Source organism: Pyrgilauda ruficollis, unplaced genomic scaffold (genome assembly GCF_017590135.1).
Source record: "Pyrgilauda ruficollis isolate IOZ18807 unplaced genomic scaffold, ASM1759013v1 scaffold101, whole genome shotgun sequence".
Classification (NCBI taxonomy): domain Eukaryota; kingdom Metazoa; phylum Chordata; class Aves; order Passeriformes; family Passeridae; genus Pyrgilauda; species Pyrgilauda ruficollis.
In genome coordinates, this window is record NW_024508213.1 from 1,187,264 (window position 1) to 1,214,954 (window position 27,691).

Genomic DNA, 27,691 nt, shown 5'->3' on the forward strand with positions numbered 1-27,691 from the left:
GCTGAGCTCGGAACGGGGCTGTCGGGGGCGGGGAGAGCGGAGCGGGGCTGGGCGGGTCCGGCGCAGCGCCCGCCCCTCTCGGGGCCTGGCGGCCGACGGGAAGCGGCATGGCTCCCGGCGTGGAGCTGGGTTTCGCGGCGGCGGCGGCGGAGGGCCCGGGCGGTGCCTGGCGACTGCACAGCACCTACTTCCCCAGCAAGGTCGGGGGGCGGCCGGCGTGGCTGGGTGAGGCCGGGCTGCCGGGCCCCGCCGCTCTGCGCTGCGGCCAGTGCCAGCAGCCCCGCGCCTTCCTGCTCCAGCTGTACGCGCCGCTGCCCGGCCGCCCCGACGCCTTCCACCGCACCCTCTTCGTGTTTGCCTGCCGCAGCCCCGCCTGCTACCGCCTGGCGGGCCCGTGCGGGCCCTTCCGCGGTGAGGCGCGGGGACGCAGGGAGGGACGGGGCGAGGGCCGCCGGCCGCCGCCCCGCTGACCGGCGCGTCTCGCCCGCAGTGTTCCGGAACCAGCTGCCGCGGCGGAACGACACGTACCCCGAGGAGCCGCCCCCCGAGGAGCCGCCCCCGGGCCCGGGCCCCGCGCCCCCGCGGCGGCTGGGCAGCGGCGCCGCGCTCTGCCGCGTCTGCGGCTGCCTCGGGCCGCGCTGCTGCGGGCGCTGCCGCCGCGCCGCCTACTGCGGGCCCGAGCACCAGGCGCTGGACTGGCGGCGCGGGCACCGCCGCTCCTGCGGGCAGCACGCCGCCGGAGGTGGGTTCGCGGCCGTTAGGGACCTCTGGAACGGAGTAACTCGACATGCGTTAATACTGCACCGAGCTGCCGAGCCACAGCTTTTGAGTTCTTAAATGCTGCTGCTAGCACTGTTTGGTCTGCCTTCCACGCTACTTGGATTTACAGAGGATCAAAGCAACAGGACGCCTGTTGCAGTTTTCCACTGTCCTTAACATGACTGTTTTTCTTACCTTCAGGTCAGGTCTAGCAGTGATGTAAATCTTTCTTGCTCATGCAATGTTTTTGCTATGTAGTTTGCTGTGTAGCTTTTGGGGAGAAGGATGTGAAATACGAGATGACGTTGTGAAGTGGTGTCTGTCTTCTGTTTTCTAGATGACTCGGCAGATGCAATTCCAGAGCATAACGAATTCCTTTTTCCAGAATATGAAATTTTGATAGAACCTGAGGAACCGGAATTTCCCACTGACAGCACTGATGATGAACAAGGAGCTGAAGATACATCAAAGGATGCAAAAGAACAAGGGGAACTTGGAGCTGCAGGCACTGCAGGTCAGAAATAAAATGCTGCCTGTAATTCTTCCCAGTTATGCCTGTTATCACATCTTTAAAATATCAAATACAGTGATTTTTAAGTGTTCCTTGTGAACTACTGGTGAAAAAAGGCTAAATGTGCAGTTGTAGACATCTCATAATATAAGTTGCTTTTACAGGAAAGACTTACTAAGCTTTGACCCCAGGAGCTGTTGAAGCAGCTGTTGCTGCTGATAGCTCAGAGTTACACTGTGTCCCTGTGTGCTTCCAATCGGTAAGGAACAACCCAAGTTGAGAAGGACAGGACTGAGCACCTGCTGCTGAATGCTGTTAAAATCAGGAGATTGTTAGGTTGAACTAAGTCAAGTCAAGATAATTTGTCTTACTTTATGGTAAATAAAATTTTCTTCTCTGTACTAGCAGAAAACTGGTCTATTTTGACTGACTTTGAATGAAGCAGTTAAGTGCAGGCTCCTTCCTCTCTGCTCCCGCTACATTCATGATGGGTTTGCTGCAACCACACTGGCTTTGAACACACCCAGGGTGGAGAGTTTGTGGTGGTGCCAGGGAAGGATGCTGGGTTCCTGGTGATCCCTTGCTGTGGTCCAAAGCTGTCTCAAGAATGTTTGGTGCCCCCAGTTGGTGTGGTTGTTGGAGTGTAACAGATACACTCTTCAGTGCTAAAAACTGAAGTCTGGCACATGAGCAGCATGCAGGCCTTTTTCAGATGTTGTATCCTGAAAGTTCTGTAGTCTCAGTGATACCTGCTGGGAGCCATAAACTTTGGTAGACTAACTCCTTCCCTTTCCAGTGTTCCAGTACTGACATCTGCGTTTAAAATGCAACTAAAACTAGTAAATGGACCTGTGTGTGACCAAATCTTAACATGCCATGAAGAGAAAAAAGATCTTAGATTTCTGCCAGGAATGGCTTAAATAAATTTACACATGCTAATACTGTTTGTAATTTTTAGTGTCTTGTATCAGCCTGTAAGTTTTGTTGTTCTTTTTTCTTGCTTAGATGAAGCATTTCAGTCCTTAGATGAAGAGACATTGGAAGCAATGGCAAAACACGAGACTGAAGAAGAAAAGATCTTCCAAGTGTTTAAAAAACAAGTAGCTGCTGAACCAGAGCAGGTCAGAAGATGGGGCGGCCTTTGAAAGTAGCAGTTCTGACACAGCATCCTGCTGCACCTGCAACATTTCACTGCCTTTTGTACCTAGTTAGAAATAGGGATGCCTCCTCATCCTCCACACACCTAACCTACACACTCTCATCTTTGTTATATGCTGAACTTAATTCATGCCCAAGTAAGAGTGTAGCACCTGCTCATCCATCTTAAACAGCCGCTGGTCAGGATGAGGTGGCACGAAGGTGCTGAATCCCCCACAGTGTGGAAGGAGCCACCAGCCTGCAAACATGGTTCGAACCAAAGGACATGGAGAACCACTGCACTGTTCCCCAGCCTGCAGCCCTTTGGGCCTTCCTTCTCAGCAGAACAAAAACTGCAGAGAAGAGCTCTGTCACTGTCACCAGCTGCATTGGGGGGTGGCTTGGCTTTTTTTAAGGTTGAAGGAATTAGTGATGACTTTAGAATTTCCACTATTTAAAACAGAAATCTTCCTCCCCTGCCATGCTATTTCGTATTACTGCAAATGTCTTAAAAGCTACATTGTCAAACAAAACCATGGTCCCCGCTTTAATTCAGAGAAGAAAGAGTCCTAAATCCATCAAAGTGGTGAAGAAGAAATTCTCTCCGTGTTTTGCCTGGTAGCTGAGGGGTTAAGGTACACACTCAGAAAGTAGGAGACTTTGAGTCTGTTCTCTTCTCCGCCTTAGGTATGTGCCTCACTCTCTCTGACCATCTCTGTACTGACTGATCTGTCCAAGTGTCCTTTTGCTGATAATGTGTGATTTGCTAGTAACTGAAAAACAAAGGATAGGTCTAAAAATACCTTCTTGAACATTAGGATAGTCTTGTATTTAGATGCAGAACTGCAGACAGAAAGATCTGGATTGCATTCCTAACTGTGTGCAGGTCTGTGTGCTAATTATCCAGCTGCTCTTTCTCTGTCTCAAGACTGTAACGTACAAAACCTTGCATTTCCGGATCCCTTGGTTAAGCAATTACAAACCACTGCAGATGATCCCTGGATCACTGAAAAAATATGGTATGAATGAATACTTGCATGATTCACATAGTTAAGAAAACTTACATAAGAAATCTGTCTTATTTAGCATGCTGCATTTGCAAATGATATTTTGCCATGGTTATTAAACAACTGACCTTTTTCTGCTCTATCTACAGGTTTGTCTCTGTCACTAAACACCTATTTGATACCAAGATGAAAGGATAGTCATGAGAACTTAAATTTCTGTATTTCAGATTATTAGATACTGCAGAGGAGGAGAAGGTCCACTCTGGGTGTCAGGTGAAAATAGGCCTGAAGAAAAAGATATCCCAAATTGTGTATGTGGTGCCAAAAGGATATTTGAATTCCAGGTATGTAAGCTCATAATACAGGTAATGTATTTCCGACTCAGGATCTAATGGTATAGGTGTTGGCTTGTAATTTGAGCAAGAAGGTTGAAGTTGCAACAAACTAACTACGCTAAATTATTGTACAGAGCCTTTATTTACTCTTGTAAGAGCTTTTTCACTTCATTATGTGGATTATAAATAGGTTTGGCTGGAAGCATTCAGCTGTAGAATTTTGAATGCTAGAGGTGTATGTATGGTGAACACACTATCATGGAAAGGTGCAAAATATAGTTACTAACGGAATTTCAAATGGTGGGAGGCTTTCAAATCAGGCAAGTCTTATAAGGCCAAATAAAACCTAGAATTCCAAATTTGGTTTATTTGAGCTGCCATATACATAGTAGCTTCAGCTGGGATTTTGGTGTAAGAGAATATCAATTCTTATGCCAAGGACTGTTCTTCAGGAGGAGAAGTTGGGAGAGGGGAGAAGTCTGTGGCCTGCCTCTAAACATTTTGTTTTTTCTTGAAGATTATGCCACAGCTCCTGAACCACCTTCAGGTTGACAGCCTTGGAGAGAGCATCGACTGGGGAACGCTGGTGGTGTACACTTGTGCTGACAGCTGCGGTGGGGGAAGTGAATACCTGGAAGAGTTCATATGGAAACAAGACTATTCCATGGGCAGTACTTTATGAGTTGAGTCATCCAAATGGCATACTTGATTTGTTTCACTGCATCTCTGCACTATGCAAACAGGTAGCTGAACTGAAGTCACTGGTAACTGTGCATCTTGTAATAGTGATAAAACTGCTGAAACTAGACCTTGACAGCCTCTCTTGTGCTCCAGAGGAGCTTTTACTTCAACCTGGTAATGAAGCCAGATGCATTTGTTCAGAAAGCTTCATTTCAAATCTCATTTCTGGAAGTTTATTAAATAAAGATGGAAAACTTTTGGATTGGTGAAATTATCTTTTGTTGGTAATGGAACTGCAAAAACTTAAAATATTGTAGTCTGTCAGGATTTTCTTCGGGCCACTCAAAAATTAACATTCATTCAAAGAAAAGCAGACTACTGTAAACCCACTTGAGTGCTTATATTGAAGAGCTGTACAGGAGTCAGCTAAGACAAAGCTGCATAGCCTTTTGCTGTGGAATTTAAATCCGCCTCCCTTTCTCAACAGGTACGCTAAACCTAACTTTGGAGTTTGTCACCTATTCTGACGGACTGGTTATTTGAGATAAAATGCACAAAAATTAAGTGTTTGAAAACTATTAGCCCCATGCAGAAGGAGTTTAAACAAAGTCAGCCCTACCAGAACACGTTTGTCTTGTTACACACTGCCTGTAGCAGCAGATTGGTACCTTAAGTCTGCCATCATTGGTGAAGTTTAAAAATAAGTGTCCTCTGCAGGAATTCTTCCACTGTATGACTGCCATATAGCTGAGGCAAGAGAATAGTGAAACCATAATGCTGAGCTTTGCTGTGGTAGTTAGTTGCTTAACTACTCCCATGGCTATGGCAGTACTTGCAGAAAAGGCTTTTTTGTGTGTTTCCCTGTAGAACTGAGTTCAGTTACATATTCCCTTACCCTGCTCCAGCCATTCATGGTGCTTAACTGTGACACTGTGGGGCCCACTGTGGGGTTTTTGCAATAATTTAGATGTTGAAAGTACTTAAATAAGCAGGCAGAGAATGCTGTACCTGGAAGTGGTTTTGTTATCACAGAACTTAATTTCTAGCAGGGTAGTTTGAAGCCCTGGTCCCTGTTGTAAAAGAGCAAACTGTCTTAAGTCACTGTAGTACAGCTCGACTCATTTTGTTGAAAAACTGTCCTATGGTTTCTTAGGGCTTCAAGCTTTCTGAAGAGTTGAAGAGTTTTGCACATAAGTTGGTAATAGTTCAGGTCCTGCAAAAGCATGGACAGCCATACAGTTACAGCCAAGAGCTCTCAGGAACATTCATGAGCTCACAGCAGAGTGGCATCGCACTGAAGGCAACATAGTGCTTCAGTATATCCTGCACAGCTACATTAATAAACAGCATCTTTCTGGTAAAAGCCATGAAACCAGTCATTAAAACACCTGGAGAGACACTGGTGTAGAGAGAAGACTGAAGATTAAGGTCACTTGGGATTTGCAAATGGAGCAGTATTAAAGCCAGCCAAAACTTAATTTTGTCTGGAATGAAACGCCAACTTAGTAATGAGACCACTGTTTACAACTGGGTTAGTTTCAGATAAAAGCTGTTTGAAATAATGTGTAAGTCATAGAGAGGTTATTATTCCTGGAAATTTACTGAAGGAAAAAAAAGGTTATTTTTAGCTCTGAGCCTATTAGGCTTCAAGCATGGTTCAGAAGGAAGATTATGTACATGCTGACTCCAGTTGTAAGTGTTATGAATAAAAAGTTACCTATTTTTGTTTAAGGCTACAGAGCTAAAACCGGTGGGACCAATTGCTGTCAAATTAGCTTCATTGTTAAGAGTTCTTATTTAATTGCCCGTCAATGGCTGGTGATTTAGCCATTGTCCTCCCAGTGCTTGCCCTGGAGCTACACCTGGACAGGCAGCCCAGGAGAATAGGAGTGGCCTGAGACCACGTATGCAGATGAGAAATGCACTGCTCCAAAAGTTTCCCAGGAAAACCCCTAAAAACAACGAGCCAATATAGAATTAGGGGACCCTAGGTGATGTCTAAGGACGGGCGCGCAGTCCAGTACCTGCTCGGATCCTTTTTGCTTCTCACCCTGACCTGAAAGGATGTTCACTAAGGAGGGGACCCGAAGTGTTGGACCGAAAAGCAGGAATCTGTGAATCTCCCGTGAGGACGCAGTCCCCAGCTCTGCCTGCAGACCAGCGGACAGAGCTGCATCACCCTTCTCCTCCGTGCCACTCTTGGGGACAGCGGCGGCGTGGGCGCGACCCGTCGATTTCTCCCCACCTGAGCTGAATCTCTTTAATAAAGGCATTAAAAAGGAGAAAGATCTGCTGCCCATTTATTTCAGTAAGGGCTTTGACATTTTACAGGAACACTAATATAGTGAGGCTGTCACAGCTGGTAAAATACAAAGGTAGTAATTTTAAAAAAATCTAGAAGCTAAGCAGGGATCTATTGTTTCAGTCTAGTGCAGCTATTTAAGACTTGCCTAAATCCCATCTGTTGAACATAAGGCAGCACGTACTCAAACACAAGCTTCTTTAACCCATCATCCCTTCTGCTTTAACATATTGGAAATATTCAAGGTAGATACTGTCAAGGATGTGACTGCAGGTATGCAAGCCACAGCACTGCTAAGATTCTCTCAAAACAACATGTCACTTATATCAGTGCATCTGCTATTAAAAAATCTATTAAATAAAAAAAAGTAATTCAATGTATTTCATTCTAGCAGCTGGGTAATTTTAAAATTTATTAGGACAGTTCCCATAGTTGTATAAACAGGGTTTATTGTACATATGGAGTTGAAGAAGGAAAGTGAAGAAAGGTATATATTATATATATATGTACAGTGAGCCATTTTAATTAATAAATTCATTCTATGTTGCTTAATACTGGAAAGAGGGAATGTGTCTGACACCAAGGAAATTTAAAATTGAAAAATTTAAAAGCTAAAATTCTGAAAGTTATAAAACCCATGGTCTTATGGAAGGAACTTAAAACATATATACATGGCAATTAAAGTGGTTTATACACTGAATGACACAGTTGCATTTGTCTTTAAATCATCTTACAGATTTTCTATTAATAGGACTGGCATTAAAACTATTTAAAAGCTAGAATATAAATAAAAGTTGGAGGGGCTGCTCCAGAAGCAGCCCAGTAAAGCAACTCACAGTAACTCAGTAGACATATTCAAGAAAACAGTTCCCCTTGAGCATCAGGGAAGTAGGCACTAACTGGGAAATAGTCCAAGTCCTGGTGTTTCAGTTGCACTGGAAGTCCGTTTCTTGTTACTGCTGTGCCATACACAATACCTTTTAAAATATACCCCTGATTTCTCTGAAACATGTAGAAACTGTTACGTTGTCTTTCTGAATCCCTTTAAAATAGGATAGATGTTTTCAAATGCTTCATAGATTTCTGCTCGTACTTTAGCACCTGGAAAAAGAGAAGAGATTAAATTAGTTTGTACCTTTTGCCAAATACTTAATTTTAGCTTTTAGAACATGTATTTGAATGCAACTCTATATAAAACCTACGTGTATCCATAAATCTCCATTTTTACAATCCTTTTTAACACATTTCATAGAGAGCTTACACTACCAGCCTTCTCTTTTTAATGTGACAGCTGCTAAAACTTTCACTAGCATCTCTGTGATGATGCTATGTTGCAAATGGAATTTTCAGAGACACAATTTCCACAGGAGACCCAACAACAAAGCATAGCCCTGTAGGATGTTTGTGCAGAAAGGCCTAACTGGTGGAGCTTTTTTTGAGAGTGTGAATATCAGGGGGAGGAAGGTCTGGCAATGGAGACCACTGCAGAAAACTGCATTTCCCCACACTGCAGGGACATGATCCTTCTTTTGTCGGTGGGTCTTGTGGGTTTTTTCTTCATAGTAAGACACAGCATGAGAAAATATGGAGGGAGTAGGCTGAGCACCCGAGGTTGAGGAGGTCCTAGAGCTCAAGTACCTCCCCTTCTTTGGCTGCTGCATCATAGAGCATGGCAGCAGCCTGCAACCAAGCTACCAAAGAAAAGCTAGCTCAGTCACATGCTCAGCCACAGATTTTTTTTTTCAGATTTTGCCAGAAAGATCACCTGCATTCTTTACAGCTTTTTGGGTACCTGCATACCAGGGTTCATGATGATTGTTCCTTTGATCTAGCCAAATGTGTTGTTGCTTTGTGCATTCCCATCTGTTAGGGAACATAGTGCAGGTAGCTGTGTGTGCAGTGGCAGTGCTGAGCTGCAGGTTGAGCTCTGGGTGAAGGACACTCAGGCAAGAGGCCTGAACTGCTGCATCTTTGCCTAACAAAGCCTGGTGCTGAGCCCTCAAGAAAATCTGGTCTGACTGTGTGAGTGGGGTGTGTAGGGAGTCAAGCAGGACACCTGTTGGCTTCGCTGGAGCTGCCCACTGCAAACAGGCTTTGGCCCTGCTGCAGATGGTGTGGCTCTGACTGCCAGAGTGGCTGCTGGATGACTGCACAGGGAAGTTTCCTTAACATCGCCATCCATGGAATACTCTATTAACTCTCCTTTCTCAGTACTGTAATCTCTAAAGGAGAAGTACCTGGCAGCTTACATATCCCTGTCTGTTCCCTGTCATACAGTCAGAATCTAACCTCTTGGAATAAGATACTGTCTTCACTTACCAGTTAAAACCACTTTTCCAGAAACAAAAATAAGCAGAACAATTCTTGGCTTAATCATTCTGTAGATTAAGCCAGGAAACAATTCTGGCTCGTAGCTGTAAGAGAAGAGAGTGTGTTTAAAGGTGCTTGCAGACCCATGTTCCACCCTATCTTCTGGGCCCAGTCCAGGACTGGGCAGAGAAGGTGTAGACTTCCCTGAAACCTGGGGAGGGTAGCAGGAAACATAATTTTGACAGGTTCACATTGGGCAACCTCAGTTGCACCTGAGGCAGTGCAGAGATGGGAACAAAGATGCAAGTTTCCCTGTGGTGCAAGGGAATAATCTAAACAGATGTCACCTTCTAAGATAGTATGCAACAAGAATGAAACATAAACAAGCCTTTTTTTACCTGCTGAACTGCTGATGTGTGAGTACCAATCCTTCCAGTCTGATGGGAAATTTCACATCACAGCTACCCACCATATTCTGAATTTTAAAATCCAAAAATTTTGCGGGAAAACCCAGTTTCTGAACAACTCTTGCATACTTCCTTGCAGCCAGTCTGGATTGCTCCTCACTGAAGTGAGAAAAGGATATCCATATTACTGCCTCAGTTAAGTATTACTTCAAGCAAACAGCATTAAACCACAAATACCTAACTGGGGAAAAAAGTCTGTGTGGACGGAGAGGGGAGTTCACATGCAAAATTTTTACATCCAAAATTAACAACTAGCACTGACTGGTTTTCATGCTAATTTTGGTAATAGGCTCCTGAACACCACTAGTGTTGCACTCACTGTTCATGAGACACAAAACAGTAAATTATAAATCAATACACATTACATTTTTTAAATATTGACCAGAGTCCCTCTAGTGGGACATTAAGATTGTTACATAAGTTTTCACCATAGAACAACCTTGAACTACTACTACTACTAGTACTACTACTACTACTACTACTAATACTACTACGACTACTACTACTACTACTGTATTTCTATAAAAATCTGTCAACTGGCAACGTCTTCTGCTTGATTCAGCCCAGGCATTCAAACATGGGTTTAATACAACTGCACAGCCTTACCCACTGTTGCAGAATTCAGTTTGTTTCAGGACTGTAAACAGCTGAGAATCTGTTTGCTGCTGATGCAGAGTAAGACAACTTGAATTTCAAGTGTCACCAGGTAGAGAAAGTGTTTCCCAGTACAGATCTATTAATTAATCTCTGCTCATTAGTTTATTCCTTCTGGATTACTAGCAGACTTCTTCAGAGCAGAATTTCTCTCCTGCCCACTAGAGTTAAGATTATGTTTAGTTTTCAATTCTTGTGCTTCAATGGTCCTGTTAAGAACAGATCACACTACAGGAACCAGAGATTTGGAGCTCTTGTACTGTGATGAATGAAGCTATTCAAATATAAAATCCTTCTCTCACCATCATTACAATTTAAGCAGTTCCAATGCATAGTTGCTGAATTTTTTTAATTATCAGAAAAAGCAGATAACTGCAAGGCCAAAGAATGAATATAATAAATGAATAAAATATGTTATATATAATATATAACTGCAAACCAGTTTATCAGACTGAATGACAGTACTTCAGAAATAGAACTACCATTTCCCCAAAAGTCAGGAAGTCTCTTCAATCATAAACAGGCATTTTCTGTAGAAATATGTATAATCTGAGGTAACTGTGAAGCACGATTAGTTGTACCTGTACAACTTTGATGTGTCTATATAAACAAGCATCATGGCACATGAAAAAAAGACAGCCTGAGCTAGTTTGCTTGTAATGCCTAAACATACCTTTTTGCTCCTGTGCACACCATTTTTCCAGAGCTGAATATCAGTGCAGTAGTACGTGGTTCTCTTATTCTCATAATAACAGCAGCAAAACGCTGAAGTGTGAGCATTGAAACTGTTAGTGATATACTGCTGTCATCATTACATTAAAACCAAATCTGCATCATCTTAGTTACACTGCAGTTCAAGGAGAACTATCAAACATACTTACAGATCACTCAAAGTTTACTTGAAATTTAAGTTAACTTAAACCATAAGTACCTTCAAGCACACCCACTGAGAGGTAGAGCCAGACAGGAAGGATATTTACCACTGCATTCCTGTTCATCTCTCATTACTATATATGCAACATATAAATAATGCTAACATTTGCATCAGAGCAATACAATTTTAAAAATATATTTTAAAAAATTCCTCCATATGTGTTGGAATTTTATGAGTAGGATGGAAGACTATCCAAAAAAATGGACAGTGTTACAATACCAGCAAACAGAACTGCTGGAGATCAAAGTCCTGTGTAAACAGACGCCACCTCAACTACCACTGTAGGACACAGCAGCCTGATTAGCTCTAGCTTTTTATTCTCAGTAAGCCTTTCCAAATATTCTTACATTCCTTGAAACAAGAGATACTGGAAACTGAGGTGGGCACACACGCACAAAAACCCCTGTTTGTTACATTTAACTTGGAACAGCTCACCCTGCAGTCCCATGAATTGTTCTGCTGACATAACCAAGGTAGTAGCGTGGGTTACCCAACAGCACATTTGTCAAAATATGACTCAAATAATACAGCCAAGCAACATCTTTCTTTGATAGATGAATCTACTGACTAAATGTCAGGAGTGTGTTACATAACCCCTCCATCCCTCTGCCATGGAAAACAGTGTTTCATATTGGTTATTCTAGCCTACAAGTTTTACAAGCCACCTACCCTCTACATTAGGAGTTACCAAGGCATGCTCAAATTTTTGCTGCGCTAATATCTTACCCGCAATTATGTAACAGCATCACTGGTATAAACTTACATTAAGAATCATTTATCATACATGCCTGCATGTGTGCTTTAACCTTTAAGAGCAGAGTTCAGGTCAACTGCAGCAAAATACTAAATGCTAAAACAAGAAAAACACACACCCCTCAGGAAAACTGAAGCCTTCACAAGACAAGCCAATTCAATTATGCAACGTCTAAACTTTTTTTTGTGTCCAGCTACTGTTGTTGCAAAGATAACATATTCAAGAGGAGCCACCCAAAAGAAACATGCAGCAACATAATTTTCTTGATTTAATGCTCCAGTTCCTTTGCTGTTGTTCAGATTTCCCAAGCTAAAAGATGCTCCTTACTTCGAACCCCACTACTATTAAAAAGCAGCAGGCAACTTAAAAGTCAGTATGCAAAAAAATCAATTTAATTGATTTTGTTTTGATCCATTTTAATGTTCCACCAAACTTAGCCATCAGAAACAATGAGATGGCAGAAGTACTGGAGGAGAACATGAGAGAACAGAGGGAAGTGAGACTATGAAAAATAAGTGAATGCCCTGTGACCGTAAGAATTCCAGAAGAACAGCTAGGTGGAGAAAACCACAGCTCTGGCAGGAGTCCAGGATTTTAACTCTTCTTTCCTTTCTCCTTGTTGGGAGATAGGGGAAAAGATTTCATCATCAGACATTTCACAGTAATAAGCAAAAAGAGCTCACTGAGTACTACAAACGAATATGCCCATATGAACAGCAGCAGAGGCCACCTCTACCAAAAAAAGCTTGGCCAGTGTACTACACTGTTGGTTAAGGTTTTTCTAAATCTAACAACTTACAACCTGGTGTACATCACAGCTACCTCAGCATAAAAATGCTTTTTACTAATTTGAATGTCCTAAGTTTATTAAGATTTCCCTTTTAACTACAGTATAAAACTGCACATATAGCAGGTAAGTTTTTCAGTCTATTGCAGCAGCCTGCAGCCACAACCTGAGACTTTAATTTATCTGTTATAGGATGAACTCTTAATACATTTCTCTTACCTTGGGATTATATTCAGCATTTCGGGCACGAAGTGCAATAGTTTTTAGGTCAAGTTTGCAACCAAGATTCACTGTGGACACAATATTCCTAAAGACAGATCAGAGAAATATATTAAAAAAACAATAAGGAATTCATGTGTCTTCCTCATTTTTAGCAAGACTAATCAATTTTATTTTTTTTTTATTATTTTGTTTCTCCAAGTGAGTTTGAATGGCATCTTTCCTACTAACAGGAGCACTGAGCAGTGTTTTGGCTCAGGAACTTCCTTTTATAGGACAGAAGCTCCTAAGGCATAATTGCTGATTCCTCCTTATCTGTCAGCTATTATGAAAAACGTCTCATGAGAAGAATCTCTATTTCAGTTTGGCAGGAAAAATTACTGATGCTGAGAGCCCTCACCACAATCAGGGAAGCTGCTGGAAAGAGGAAAAAATGAGATAGTACCATCTGAAATTTTCCTTGCTATATGCTTCAAGAAGGAGGGTGCAAAACTAAGTGGGAATGACCCAGGAGGTAAATGCATTGCCAGGAGATGGGATAGCAGGTCTCCAGAAAGTTTTTAAAAGTTACTAGATAAAAATTTTTCTTTTCTGGGAAAACCCTGAAATATAATTATTCCTCAGTGAGGGAAAAAAAAGTAAGAAAAATATGAGAAACTACTCTTTCAATTCATGCTATCAACCATTTCTCGTTGTCCCTTCCACAAATTTCTGAAGTAGTCTATTTAAAACTGAAATTCACTGAAATACTTCCATACCTGAACTTAGAACTAGTTCTAGGGTTTTTTTACCTTCTCACAAATTCAGTGTTAGCCATGCACTGGAAAAGGAAACATCTTGAACTCCTAAAGTGCAAGGAGTTAAAAATTACGATGGTGTTAAATGAAGACATATATAACCCTCCATTAGCATGCTCCAAAGATGTACTGTTGACAAATCACTAAGAAACTGTTTATATTACTAAGCTAAGCTAAAAATAAAAGTAAAAATTACTCATATTGCTACAGCAGACTCAAATTCTCAGGACCTCCCTTCCCACCAAAATGCAGTACCTAATTCCTGATGTGACTTTGGTCCTAAGTCTTTAAAGGGCTATCTGAGAAAGAACATGATGCACTAACACATGGGGCACTCACTGTAGTTGTGGCACTATGCCAGAGCTCTCTGACGCTGGTGTTGCAGGAGTTATTGGAGTCATTGGAGTCATTGGAGAGGAGTACAGAGGTGTGGTTCCTGGTAAAGGGGCTGTGGTAAGAGTCTGTGAATGGAAGAGCTGGGGGGTTTGACCAGATGTTCCCTGTGTCGCTTGCTGTGATGTGGATTGCTGTGCTGCTTGCTGCTGCTGCCGCTGCTGTTCCTCCAATATGGACAGGCTGTTGGTGCTCTGGACAGGCTGTGGTGTCAGTCCTGTGCCATATGGCATCATTGGGCTGAAAATTGGAATTCCTGGGGTCATTGCACCCTACAGAAGAAAACATGACATGAAAACCACAGATCATGACGACTCCATTTTGATTTTAAGAGATAAAGTTTTTGGGAGGAGTCAAAAATAAATCTGTTAGCCAAGTGGCTCATATCAAACCTAAAGCATCTAGTAGTAAATCATTAAAATCAGAAATGCAGATGTTCTATAGAATAAAGTACTACCCAAAGGAATCTAGAGAACATGACATGTTTCTCCCTCTACCTTGCAAGCATGTCTCAACTTTGACCCACAATTTAACTTGAAATTGTTTGAACACCAACTGTGCTCACTGCATTCATAGCCCAGCAACAATCTATTATGTACATAGTTTAAGGAGCAATCACAAAATTAAATTAATCTTTCCAACTTGTCACTCATGTTTCAACTTAAGAGGAACTCCATTAAGAAATCCCACATATGTTCCATGTATAAGAAACCATGTGTTTCTTATATTTCTAAATATAGACATCAATGATTTCAAAATTCTGCTTCATACTAGTATTATTCGATACCTAGCAAAATTTTTCAGGTCTGCATCCAAAGAAATGTGAAGCTAGATACAAGAAAGAGAAACCACTTTCATAAAGGAAATTCAGATGATAGTTACATTTTAAATAATTTGTTTTTACCTGAGGGGAGGCTAAGCCTTGAGCGTAGGGTGGCAAACTGTTGTTCTGATCCATGATTCCAGTTATTTCTTTGGTGAGGCCAGAAGTACTTCCTTCAATTAATTTAAATAAACTTCAAATCTTAGAGGTTTTTTAACCATTTAAAACATTACAGCGAAGTAGCTTTTAAAGCCAAGCTGAAAGTGTTAGGAAAACATCAGCTTCAGAAAAATATGAGTCTCCAACACTAACCAAAGCCTGGAAAGAAATAATTATATTATTCTTGAGAATAATATCTAAACACAAACCCAAAAGAAAACCTATCAGCTGCTGACTCAGATAAGAGACGCCCACGTACAAATACATATAAGAACATTCATGCATACACAATCCATAAAAATAACCTTTTTCAGGCACATTCCATAGAAACTTTGCAGTATGATTCTGCTGAAGTCCCTGGCAGGTCACCTGACTCACATGGGCAGGCCTCTGTCTAACCAAACCCTCCTGCACTAACAGCTCAAGCTGTTGATGCTCATTCTACTCCAAGCTTCGTTTTAGCTGCAAAAGCACTGATTTTTTCAGAATTTAATTCCCTTGGCTACTAATTGACATTGCTCTTAAGTCTCTTCCTGGCCATTTTAAGGCTTAGGCTTTCAAAAATTACTTTTTTTCTTCTATGAGAAAAGCATCGCAGCTCAAATCACAGCTAGGAAAACCTCTTCCATCCAATTACATAAAATAAAGCACTAACAGATTTCAAACTGTAATGACATCCATTTCATGACAAAAAAGAAATATGTAAAGACAAATGTCAAGTACACAAGTGAAACATATAATTATTTTCATTTTTTAACTATACTTCTGTTGCTGTGTTATGGAAATAAACAACAGAAGTGGAGAATTTAAATGTCATGGTACCAATGATATAAAATATTGCCCCATTAATTTATAAGTTTCTTTACTATTGCTAAGAAATACTCAAGGTCATTATTAGGCCAGAGGTAGGCCACCTCAAAATCTGAAGACAGCCTATTCAGCCTCTCTTTTTTTTAAGACATGAGAGCTTAGAACTACAGTAATATTTACACTGCAGCTAGAAATGTCTGCTTTTTTCCAGCCATGACCATAAGATATTATCATCTTTACCTTCACCAAAGGTATCAAGCAGAGCACCCAGGTTTTACAACGTGGGTACATAAAAGGCCTAAACATTATCCTGGAAAAAACAAAGTCAACTCCTCAACAGCCCAGCTATTTAGTAAGAAGGCTGGATACCAGGCATGCCAAAACCTGCACCCAGGGCATCGTCTACCCAGAGGTCCCTCCTCTACCCACTTAACGCGGCTTGCTCGGATCTCCACTACAAACGTCGGGCGACGTTTCGGTCGAGGGAACAGAGTCCAGAAGCCGGAGACAGCCCGGAGGAGGCCCCGACCCACCCCCGAGGCCCCTTTCGGGCTCTCCACCAGCCACACGGCAGCGCTCGGCGTGCGGCCACAGCCTGCCCGCGCCCCGCAGCCCTCCTCACTCCCCATCCAACACCGGCCCGGCGCCGCGCAGCCCCCGCCCGCCCCCGCAGGGTCCCGCCGCGCCCATCCCGCCGCGGCTCGGGGGAGAGAAAGGCGGCCGCCGCCTCCGCGCCGCGGGAGTCCCTCTCCGCTTCTCCGGTCGCGGCTCAGGCCGCCCCGGAGGTGCGGAGCAAGCCCGGCCCGCGCACCGTCCCCGCCCTCCGGGCTCGGCCTGCCCCGCACCATCGCGCTCCACCGGCCCATCCGCGGGCAGGGGGCAAGCGGCGGCCCCGGGGAGCGGGGGCGCTCGGTACCTGGCGCTCGCTCCGCTCCCGCCGCGCTCAGCGCCCGCCGGAGCCCGGCCGCGCCCCGCCCCCGCGCCACCGGCGCGCCCGGCGCGTCACTTCCCACCGCCAGCGGGACTGGAGGCTTCACAGAGAGGAACCTTCGGAAATTAAACAAGGTCGAGTGCAGGGTCCTGCACCTGGAGCGGCGTAACCACATGCACCAGCACAGGCTGGGGCCAGCCCGCTGGGAAGCAGCTCTGTGGGGAAGGCCCTGGGCTCCTGGTGCAAACAGGCTCCATGAGCCAGCAGTGCCCCTGTGGCCAAGAAGGCCAGTGCTGTCCTGGGGTGCATTAGGAAGAGCATTGCCAGGAGGTCAATCCTGCCCCTGTACTCAGCACTGGCGAGGCCACATCTGGAGTGCTGTGTCCTGTTCTGGGCTCCTCAGGACAGGAGAGTCATGGAGTTCCTGGAGCAGATGCAGCAGAGGACTATAGAGATGATTAAGGGATTGGAGCATCCACTTAAGAGAAAAGGCTGAGGGACCTGGGCCTGTTCAGCCTCGAGAAGAGACAACTCAGAAGGGACCTCATAAATGTGAATAAATATCTAAAGGGTGGGTGTGAAGAGGATTCATCTGGGCTCATCCTGGTAATGCCAAGCAATAGGACAAGAGGCAGTGGGCAGATACTGATGCACAGGAAGTTCTACCTGGATACGAGGAAGAATTTCTTTACTGTGCAGGTGACCAAGCACTGGAACAGATTGTCCTGAGAGGTTACGGAGTCTCCCTCACTGGAGATGTTCAAGAACCATCTGGACACAACCCTGTGTCAGGTGCTCTAGGATGACCCTGCTTGAGCAGAACGGTTGCCCCAAATGACCCCCTGTAATCCCTTCCAGATCCTGTGAATCTGAGGGGGTCCCTGGCAGTGCGCCAGGCCCTCACAGAAGCTGTGGTTCCTCACACTGGAGCTGTAGAGAGTTCCACACTGCCGTGCTGCCAACTGCGGATCTCACCGCTGTGTCTGCACTGTGCCCATGGAGACTGCAGCCACCACGGCTGTGCTTCCCAAGCAGGGCAACACACTTCTCCTCAGGAGCACCATGTGTCCCCTGCATCTCACTGTCCCCACCCTCTACTCCCCTAGTATCTCTTCAAGCTTCTATCCCAGCCCTTCCCACTTGCTTCCACTTGTGCCATGGTGCCTGGCACCACACCCCATGGCCCACCTCAGGACCTGGTGATACCCTGTCTGGAGTACTGTGTCCAGCTCAAGGAAGACCTGGACCTGTTGGAGCAAGTCCAGAGGAGGGCCACCAAGATGCTTAGAGGGATGAAGCACAAGGAAAGGCTGAGATAATTTTGATTATTCAGCCTGGATAAGAGAAGGCTTCAGGGTGACCTACTAGAAAGGTGGAAAGGGACTTTTCACAAGAGTATGTAGTGACAGGACAAGACTCAAACTGAAAGAGAGATTGTTTAGATTAGATATTAGGAGGAAGTTTTTGCTGTGAGGGTGGTGCATTACTGGCACAGATTGCCTTGGGAATTTGTGGGTGCCCCATACCTGGAAGTTTTCAATGCAGGACGGAGCTCTGAGTGGCTTGGTCTAGTGAAAGGTGTCCCTGCCCGTGACAGGATTAGATGATCTTTAAGGTCTCTTCCCACTCCAGCCACCCGATGATTCTATGATTCCCGACTCTTGCTCTTCACGGCGGTTCCAAAGGCGCTCTCCCCTACAGAACAGGAGCCACGCTGCTGCCCACCCGCCCAAACGCGAGCGGTGTGTTATGGCCTCACCACTGATCAGCCTGCGTGGCTCCACGAGCGGGCACGCAGGCGACAGGGCAGCGCCGGCATCGGCTCTTGTCCAAGCGCTGCCCGGGGCCCACGCACACACCGTGCCGCAGGCGGGGCCGGGGCGGGTTCTGCCCCTCAGCGGCCCTGCCGCCCTCCGGCCAGACCCCGGCGCTCGCCGCCCGGCAGAGCAGCAAGGAGGAGGCGGTGCCGCCCTCCAGAGCAGCTCCGCTTCCGCCTCCGGTGCCGCCATTTCGCCGTGAGACAGCAGCGATCGGCAGGCCGCGATGCTGTCCACCGCGGGATGCGGGCCCTCCCGGCCCGAGACGGGCTACGGGCTGGAGGCGCCCGTGCAGCACTACCGCTTCTCGCCGTACACCTTCAACGGAGGGTGAGGGGCCCGGGCAGGCAGCGGGCGGGACGGAGCACCCTCGGCCCGGAGTATGAGGCCCTGGGGAAAGCGGCGCCGGGGTTGGGGCTGCCTCGCCTTATTCCTGCTTCTCCTCGGGTTTATATCCCCTCAAGGTCTCCTCTTTGTAGGGAGGGAGCGGCAGCACAAGGAGGAGCTGGGCTCGGGCTTGCCTTGAGGCCTTGCTGTCTTTCAGGGTGTTCTTGCCTGTCCGTGTGACTTTTGGAACACTCGGGCTCCCTAAACTTTGACTGATCTTAAAGTACGCATATTTTGTTCCCCGCAGGGTGGTTTCTTTATAGTGGCTTAGGAAACCCAGGTAATGGTCCTGTTACAGAATCACAGAGCTGTTAGGGCTGGTTGGATTAGGAGATCATCCGGTCCAACCCCCCTGCTAAGGCAGGGTCACCGTGAGCAGGTGACACCAGAACGCGTCCAGGTGGGTTTTGAATGTCTTCAGAGAGGGAGACTCCACGACTTCCCTGGGCAGCCTATTCCAATGCTCTGTCACCCTCAACGTTAAGTTCTTCCTCATGTTGAGGTGGAGCTTCCTGTGTTTTAGTTTATGGCCTTTGCTTTTTACCATGCTGCTAGTAAATGTGTTACTGGGTTGAATGCTGCCTTGCTGTAACTGTTAAAGGCAGGTGGTACTTTACACACCTGAGTTGATGGTATGATCTGGCCAGGTTGGTTTTTTTTTCCTTAGGATGACTACTGCTTTTTAAAGGGCATCTCTTTATTACTTAATGGTAATACACCTGTGGTGATCACAAAACTAGTTGTTGGGAAGTAATAACACCAAATTTTAAAACTGTTGTTTATTTAAGTGTAGTGATACTGTTGCTCAATACTGTGCTTGTTTTAGGAGGATGAGTTATTATCAGGCATATAAAATACCTCATCCATTGGGTCTGGGTCTTGCCTGGTGGAGAGTCTGTTTTACCAAGTTTCCATATAATTTAAATCAGAGTAGAGGACCACATATATAGAGTGCATATATTTTCTTCAGTCTGGCTAGAGTCTTCTTCCTTTGGTGTTGAGTAGGGATGTGCATAGTGGGAAACATAGCAAGGAATGTAAGATACTTGACAAAACACGAGTCTGGGTGTAGAATTACTATCTAGTTTGTTTCTGTGTTGTCTAAAAAGATGCTTGTGCTGCAGGTCATGATTTATCAATACTCTTTTTTTAAGGACTGTGCTGGCGATTGCTGGAGAAGACTTTTGTATCGTTGCCTCTGACACACGTCTGAGTGAAGGCTATTCAATTCACTCCCGGGACAGTCCAAAATGCTACAAGCTGTAAGTCCAGATCTGCAAGGATTGAAAAAGATGAAAAATCTTTTGTATTGCTGACCATGTCACCTGCCTCCTGCTTTAAGCAGAATTCTTAGAAGAAAAAGCACAGTAACAAAGTAGATTTTGGAGTCATGGTGACCTTTACTGTAATGCAAGATGTGATATGATGTTGGATTATAATACAGCCAGATTTCTTGTTTCATGCCCTTGAAATTAAGTGAGAGCAGAACATTTTTAGCATTATACAAACCTTGATGTGGAGTTTTTTCATTGGATAATCAGAAGAATTTTTAACTTAACTGTAGCAAAACTTATCCCTGTGATAACTCATTCTGCATCTAGTGATTGTCTGCAAGTGTGTCCACTGCTGCCAGTTGTTCTGTATCTCTCTAGTTCATTACATGGCACTTTAGAGGTGTGTTTGTTTTAGGGGAGGTAAACCTATCAGTAGTTCCATAATTGAACTTTCTTTGCTCATTTTATGCTTAGTTTGACTCAGCTGCGTAGCATCTCTTTGGTTTACAGCTACATGTTATTTATGTTCATTTTACTGCAGCAAGTGCTTGCCTTGTAGGCTGTCATCAACTATGTAAACTTTTTTTTTTATTTTTGTCTGGGTTATTGTTTCTTTTTCTAACTTGATGATGTGAAATCAAAATAACTTGGTTTCTCCTGGCTAACTTGTTACTGCTATATGTTTGATTCTCTGATACAGTCCAGATGGAGATTAGTCTGGTGCAGTATACATAACTGTACACGGTGGCTTTGTGTAAGTCTAGTGATGGGCTGAGAGTAGATTTTGTTTTAAGATGTTTTCTGAATGACTGCTTTGGGTTGTTCAGTGTGTATTAATGTTTCTAGACTCTTTTCTGTTTCCTAGAATCAAAATTTCAAGTGTGTGTTCTCGTGGTTAGTGTTCATAAAACATTTCAAAACTGAGCAGAGCTAAGCTTCTGTAGTGCATCTGCAGCCAGATAGCTTCTGTTTGTGCTGACAGAAGCCACCAAAACCATAAATGTCACGTAACCATTGTACCAGCTTATAACAGGTCTTCTAGTAAGACTGAATTGCTACAGCTGGAGTTGGGGTGCATGAAGAAATGGAGTTTCTTTTTGTCAGTCTTACTGACAGCTGAAGAAGGAAGTGGATTGAAGAAAGACATCTGCGTGGTCCTGCGTTTGAGTCCTCTTGGAGATGTAGGTTGCAGGTGCCTTTTGTACACCACAGATCTGTTACTACGTTTTAGACAACTGTTTTTGACAGCACTAGAAAAACTGAAAATACATTTGGTGTTTTCATAATAACCTACTGTGTAAGAAATTGCTGTAGTTGATGCTAAGTCTAAATTGTAACAAAATGTTACATTTTTCAGAACAGAACAAACTGTCATTGGATGCACTGGTTTCCATGGAGACTGCCTTACCCTTACTAAAATTATTGAAGCCAGATTAAAGGTAACTATGAATCTTACTGTATTTAGAAACTTAGATTCTTAATATTATACTTGAGACCAATAATATGATATGTTTTAATTATAACTTCTGCTGATTTTTTCCCAAGTGTTTGTATCATAACTGTGTTGCTAGTGAAAGATCTGGCAGGGAAAATTGGTGCTGTGTTCTTATTAAGTGTGGCACCATAAATTTATAGACTGGAAGAGCTGGAAAGGATATTGTAAATGAGGCAACACGTATTAATTACAAAAATTTGAAGATGTGTTAATCTTTGGCTTGTAAAGAGGTTTTACCTTTTAGAGCAGTGTGTTTTCACTAATTGTGCTGGTTAATAATTTTGCTTAGCATCAGATTCTTCTGTAGTGAGTTTACAGAAAATGTAATTCTGGTTGAATGTCAGCTTTAGTGTTTGACTTCCTTCCTGGGTGTGCTCTACCACTTGCAGATGTACAAGCATTCCAACAACAAGACCATGACTACAGGGGCTATTGCAGCAATGCTGTCTACTATCCTATACTCTCGACGTTTCTTTCCCTACTACGTCTACAATATAATTGGCGGACTTGATGAAGAAGGTAAGACTTCAGACAGAAAAAGAAAAAAGAGCGGCTGCATTTCTGTGGGTGGATAGTTATTCCTTGACATCTCAAGGGTACTGATTGAATAACAAAGTTTGTGTTGCTATTCCTAACACCTGCCTTTAGGAATTATGGTACTTACACAGATTGAATACATATTTGTAGCTGGCTTGTTTCCTAGTTTTTGTTATTCACTTGATTTTTCGTTTCTGAAGGTCTGAAAGTCTAAAAGCTATGTTATAATTATTTGATTACAAATAAAATCTCTAAAGTGAAATAATTCATACTTTAGACTGGAAAATTTTACAGCTGTTTTGCTGAATTTTTAAATTGCACCTTTAAAGCAGATGTCATCAGTAAAATTGTATATGTTTCACTCATACCTGTGAGTATGGTAAAGACTATTTAATGTGAAGACTTACTCCAGAGGCAGGTTTCTACAAAGTTATTTCAAAATGTTAACTAACCTCTAATGAAAATCATGATTTCTACACAGAAGCTGTAGTTTAATGTACAGCCCTTCCAGAACTTAGTGGGTTACTGTGATTTGGTTGAGTAGCTGAAATACTGTGTTATCTGGCTTTGAGTAGGAGCTCAGAGGTGGTCTTGTGTGGATAATTTTAGCCATTCCCTGCAGTTTGTTTTTACCAGTAACTTACACTGCTTTCCCAGTCTTGCTAAGACATGTCTATGATTTGTGAGATCTGGCAGGGGATTAGTCTGCCTTGCATAATGGTAAATCTCAGATTATAAAGATGCTGTAGCAGCTGATAAGAATCAGTGTGCAGGTTTGCTTGCATGGACTAAATTAGGGTCCAGCAAAATTGATTGTTGATTTGGCTGGCTTTCTCAGGGCTGTTCAGCTCCTGTGCCCTGCTGCCACGGGTACTGGCCAGTTCATTGAATTGGGTGCAGCCTGTCTGAACAGAAAGGCTGGGCTTGGCCAGCTGCTGCATTCTGACTGGCATGTCCTCATCAAACCCTCATGCTTCAGAGCTACAGTGTGTCTGTACCTCTGATGCTGGTGCAGGCCAGTAAACTTTGCACCACCTGGTCTGGCTGCAGAGGGAAGTGTGCAAGAAACCAGAGCATCATCCCTGGTTCTGGGAGTTTGATGCAGAGGCATCGAGGCGTGCTTTCTGGAGGTAATTCAAGAAACGTATCATTCAGGATCAGTGAGCTGCTTGTTTGTGTTAGCTGTGGAACCCTGGGGCTCTTTGTGCGGCACTACACTCTAGCTCATTTTTCTGCTTTGATTACTCTGCATCAGCACTTTTTCTGTGGTAAGTAGTGTAGTAAACATCTCTTGAAGCATGGTTGTGGCTTAAATAAAGAAAATAACCTTGGATCTTGTACCAGGCTGCAACCATAGTGAGTCTTCTGTAAAAAGCATCATCTGAACATATTCTGTTGTTTGGTAAAGGTTTACTGTGATCTGCAGTGTTCCAGATAGTGCTTATCCAGAGAGCTGGTTCTGTTGAAGATGCTTGTCAGTATTGGGCAGCTTTATGAATTACATACTAATTTATTTATTTTTTTTCAGGGAAGGGAGCAGTTTATAGCTTTGATCCAGTGGGCTCCTATGAGAGAGATACTTTCAAAGCAGGTGGATCAGCAAGTGCCATGTTGCAGCCTTTGCTGGATAACCAGGTAAAGTAGCTTGTTGGCTTTTGTTTTGGTTTGTTTTTTTTTCTTTATCTCAGTAAAGATTTGTGACATTCAAATTAATGTAGCTTACTTCTGGAGAATATTACTTTTGAAAGAAGTTTTAAGTCTATTACCCAGGTAGGACCTGGTAATCCATACATTTATAAATTATGTGGCTTTACTTTCTCAGGAGAAATCGAAGTTTTGCTTTGGGGTCTGTTCAGGTTTTTAATGCATTATTTGTATTTGCAATGCCTGTTTAAAAGACAGAAATGTTTTAATTGGGAGTTATGTTTACCCTAGAAGGTGTTTGGATGGGTTTTGTTCTGGGTTTTGGGAGTTTTTTCTTTTCTGATAACATAAATATTCTTGTTACTTGGGATGAAATAATATCAAATTGAGAAGATAGAATTGATACATACATTTTATCATTTAACATACCCTTGTTTAAGTCTTCAGTTTTATACAACTCAGATACCATTTTTTAGTAAGAGTGTTTTTACATAAAACTGCTGGAAACTTATTCAGCTAAATCTGTCTGAAATACTTGAAGAATATTTTCATATTTAGTTGAAGCTGTTAATAATTGAATGGGAGAAATACCAAAGCATGTTTTACTCATTTTAATTTTTTGACATTGGTGTTGTTATTTAGTCACTTGAACCTGATGCCAACACAACTTTTGTGCTTAGAAAAGTAGTGAATGTTCTTTTCTTGACCAGATGAGAAAGGAATAGAATATTTCCTTTTTTTTTTTTTTTTTTACTTTATTAACTGAAGGAAATATATTCTGCAAAAACCAAGTTGTCATAAGTAATTTTTTATTGCTTATGGGTTTCAGGCAAAACATGGGACTCTTCTCCCTTACCTGTTCTGATGCTTAAGTTGACACTTACTTTTATAAGCTAACTTAATGCTGTTTGTTAGGACCAGATATGCTCCAATACAGACTTAGTTTTGAAGTCTAGGTATCTCAGGGAATATTTGCTTTTAAGAAATGTTCCTAACTACAAGTGACTGGAGAAAATAAGACTCGTGTGCAGTTCTGGTACTGCCAAACTTGTGAGAAGTTTATGAAGAATTAGATCAGATCCAAATGGTCATTGTGATCTTGTACATGCTGAATGAGCAGAAGGAGCTATGCTGGCTGTATATTGGATCTGCTTCTAGGTAATTTTCTAAGAGTGTTGGTATTGGCAAAGGTCTCAACTGTAAACTGTGTGGAGGAATGCTTTTTCAGCTTTGGGGTTTTAAAAATAGATGGACTCTTTTCTTCTTTTTAATTAATCTAAATCTGTTTATTCTAGTGCAGAGACTGAAACAATTTTCATAGATGGATAAAATACATTTTCATCTTTCTTAGATTGGCTTCAAGAACATGCAAAATGTGGAGCATGTACCTCTGACCCTGGAAAAGGCTTTGCAGCTGGTAAAGGATGTCTTCATTTCTGCTGCTGAGAGAGATGTGTACACTGGGGATGCACTAAAGATTTGCATTGTCACAAAAGATGGAATTAAAGAGCAAACTGTTCAGTTACGAAAAGACTAATTCAGTTCATGTTATCTGTGATGTACAATTTACCTGTGTTATGAAGACATTTGTCCAATTAAATTTTTTTCAAACAGTTCGGCTACTGTGGTGCTGAGTATTTTCTGTCTTTGTTAGAAGTTGTGTGTTTTAGAAACCAGAGCAGTTTGTGGTGAGGAAGCAGCTTAAAGTTACAAGTCAGTTTTCTTCATCTCATCTTAATCTATCAATCAGGCTAATTCTAATGGAAGTTTAATCCCCTTCTCACAATCCCTTATGCTGAACTATGGGGGAGTATTAAAATTTAGGCTCAGAGACTATTCTGATAATTCTTTCAGTTCAATCTTGATTTAGCGAGTAAAGCATTTGCTGTGTTCATGCTGCCTTCTCTGCACTTCATAGCTTGCTTTTCCTGTCTTCTCCTTTATTTCTCTGACGTGTTGTCCTGACATTTGACTTCGTGTACTTACTTTCAAAGACTGTATGGGTCATCTGAATCCCATATCACTGTGTTAGAGGGAAGAATGTTAAATGGAATATTTCAGAGTTTAGTCCTGGACTCTGCATCTGGACTCACCTCTGCGTGTTTCTGTTTGGTTAATGCCCAGAATCTGAAGCATTGTCCCCTTGTGGCTTCTGATGGAAAATAACTTTGAATGGAGATTCCTGAGTGCCTTTTAATGCCCGGGTCCTTTGTTAGGCCTACTGCTGCCTTTGATTCTTGGGAAATTGCATCAAGTGTAGTTTGTTTGATGTCCTGTATCACAGTCCTGGAAATTGGCTTCAGTATTAGGACCTTTAGAAAAACAGAGCTGCATCATCAAGGGCAAGGTAGTTTTCTCTTGTCCAAGAGTCCTTTCACGGTCTGTAGCTCTTTATAAAATATCTCGTTGCTTCAGGTGGCACACTAGTTCCTTGAAAGAACAATTTGCTCGCGTGCTTGACCCTAAGGCAACATTATCTCGTGTTTGGATGTGACTGGCTGATTCCAGTGCAGCATTTTGGGTGCAGTGCTTTATTCCTAGCTCTGGCTGGGCTTGACCAGAGATGACAGGGTTTGTAGGCCGTTTAGATAGTGGGTAGTCTTTTGAACATCAGTAATTGAGCAACCAGTGCTTTTAAACAGACTTCAGGAAATCCACCAGCCCTTCCGAGGTGTTTGTGAAGGCACTTGACCACTGGGTGCCAGTGTTGGGCCGGGTAAGGAGGGAAGAGGTCCTTCCTGAGTAGTTGGCTGTAAGAAAGGCTCACAGCATCTCACTCTGAGTGGCTGAAGTCACTTGGGCATGAAAGTCAGAACTTCCAGGTATGTTCAGGTGTCTTAAGGGGATGTTTAACATTTTCAAAAGTCAGTGGACAAGGTTGATTGTATAAATGTAGCTGTATGCTGTCTGTACTCAGCAAATGGCACACAATGCAGTAATTCTAAGAACAGAAAGCCTGTGCCTATTTAAAATACAAATCAGCAATACCGAATTAAATACCTGCTCTGTTACATCTGTAAAATTAAGTTAAAGCTCCTTAAACTCACCTGTGTTTAATACCAGATTTATGTTGAATTGCTCAAGCATTTCACAACAGGCTGTTGGTGTTTTACGCAAAGTTGTTGAAATCTACTGAGACTAAATAGTGTTTCAGTTGCAAAGAAAAGCAGGAGAGGGTAACAAATTCATATGCCTGCCTTTTGGACAGGTCTGTTTGCAATATATAAGGTCTAAACAGTGAAGAGCAACAAACAAGGGGAACTATCTCATTTCTACATGAACTAATTCAATGTTCTTTCAGGATGCCAGATATATAGGAGAGTTGCAGTGATTTAACTCAAATGTTTTAAAAAATTTGGCTGCTCTTATATTTAAGGGTAGATTTTACATCCAAAATAAATGCATGTTGACAGATTTTAGGAATAACTGTCTTTAGTTTGATGTTTTAGTTTGTTTTAGGCTTGCCTCTGTAAGTTCTTTCAGGAGAAACACAAGGTCATTAGAATTTTCAGGTGTCATTTGCAGTCTCAGAAGAGGTATAAGAGCAAGTACCTGTTTTGACTCTGTGCCGTCCTGTTGGTGCACTTGCACAGTTGTGAGATGACCATTTTGTCTCCTTTTCAGGTTTCCCTGCAGAGTACATCTAGCTGAAGAACCAGCAGGAAAGGAAGTTTTTTCACAGGCCCATTGGACTTTTCTTTCACCAAAGAACATAGCACTGTGTTCACTCCCTTTGTGGATGGGTTTGGAACCAGTGAGATGGGGAG

General features: G+C 43.0%; 3 protein-coding genes across 5 annotated transcripts; 2 read left to right on the forward strand and 1 right to left on the reverse strand.

Moving 5' to 3' along the window:
- Positions 1-41: 41 nt before the first annotated feature.
- PDCD2 (programmed cell death 2) lies at positions 42-4,688 on the forward strand. Its single transcript, XM_041468460.1, has 6 exons — positions 42-411; positions 491-742; positions 1,097-1,273; positions 2,276-2,391; positions 3,642-3,758; positions 4,267-4,688. The coding sequence occupies exons 1-6, from the start codon at positions 108-110 to the stop codon at positions 4,429-4,431; spliced, it is 1,131 nt and encodes a 376-aa protein (XP_041324394.1). The 5' UTR covers positions 42-107; the 3' UTR covers positions 4,432-4,688.
- A 2,473-nt stretch (positions 4,689-7,161) lies between these two features.
- On the reverse strand, positions 7,162-18,625 carry LOC121354105 (TATA-box binding protein). Of its 3 annotated transcripts, none has more exons than XM_041468501.1 (8): positions 18,530-18,625; positions 14,952-15,188; positions 13,994-14,319; positions 12,858-12,945; positions 10,837-10,928; positions 9,441-9,608; positions 9,052-9,146; positions 7,162-7,833 (listed from the first exon to the last, which is right to left on the reverse strand). In XM_041468501.1, the coding sequence occupies exons 2-8, from the start codon at positions 15,003-15,005 to the stop codon at positions 7,754-7,756; spliced, it is 903 nt and encodes a 300-aa protein (XP_041324435.1). In that variant the 5' UTR covers positions 15,006-15,188; positions 18,530-18,625; the 3' UTR covers positions 7,162-7,753. The 3 variants fall into 3 exon arrangements, with proteins under 3 accessions (XP_041324435.1, XP_041324426.1, XP_041324418.1); XM_041468492.1 differs by having other exon boundaries at positions 18,297-18,625; XM_041468484.1 differs by lacking the exon at positions 18,530-18,625 and adding an exon at positions 16,756-16,837.
- A 125-nt stretch (positions 18,626-18,750) lies between these two features.
- PSMB1 (proteasome 20S subunit beta 1) lies at positions 18,751-25,537 on the forward strand. The gene is made up of 6 exons (XM_041468514.1): positions 18,751-18,917; positions 20,129-20,236; positions 21,606-21,687; positions 22,133-22,262; positions 23,809-23,915; positions 25,276-25,537. Exons 1-6 carry the CDS (start codon positions 18,814-18,816, stop codon positions 25,459-25,461), a joined length of 717 nt encoding a protein of 238 aa, XP_041324448.1. The 5' UTR covers positions 18,751-18,813; the 3' UTR covers positions 25,462-25,537.
- The last annotated feature ends 2,154 nt before the right edge of the window (positions 25,538-27,691 follow it).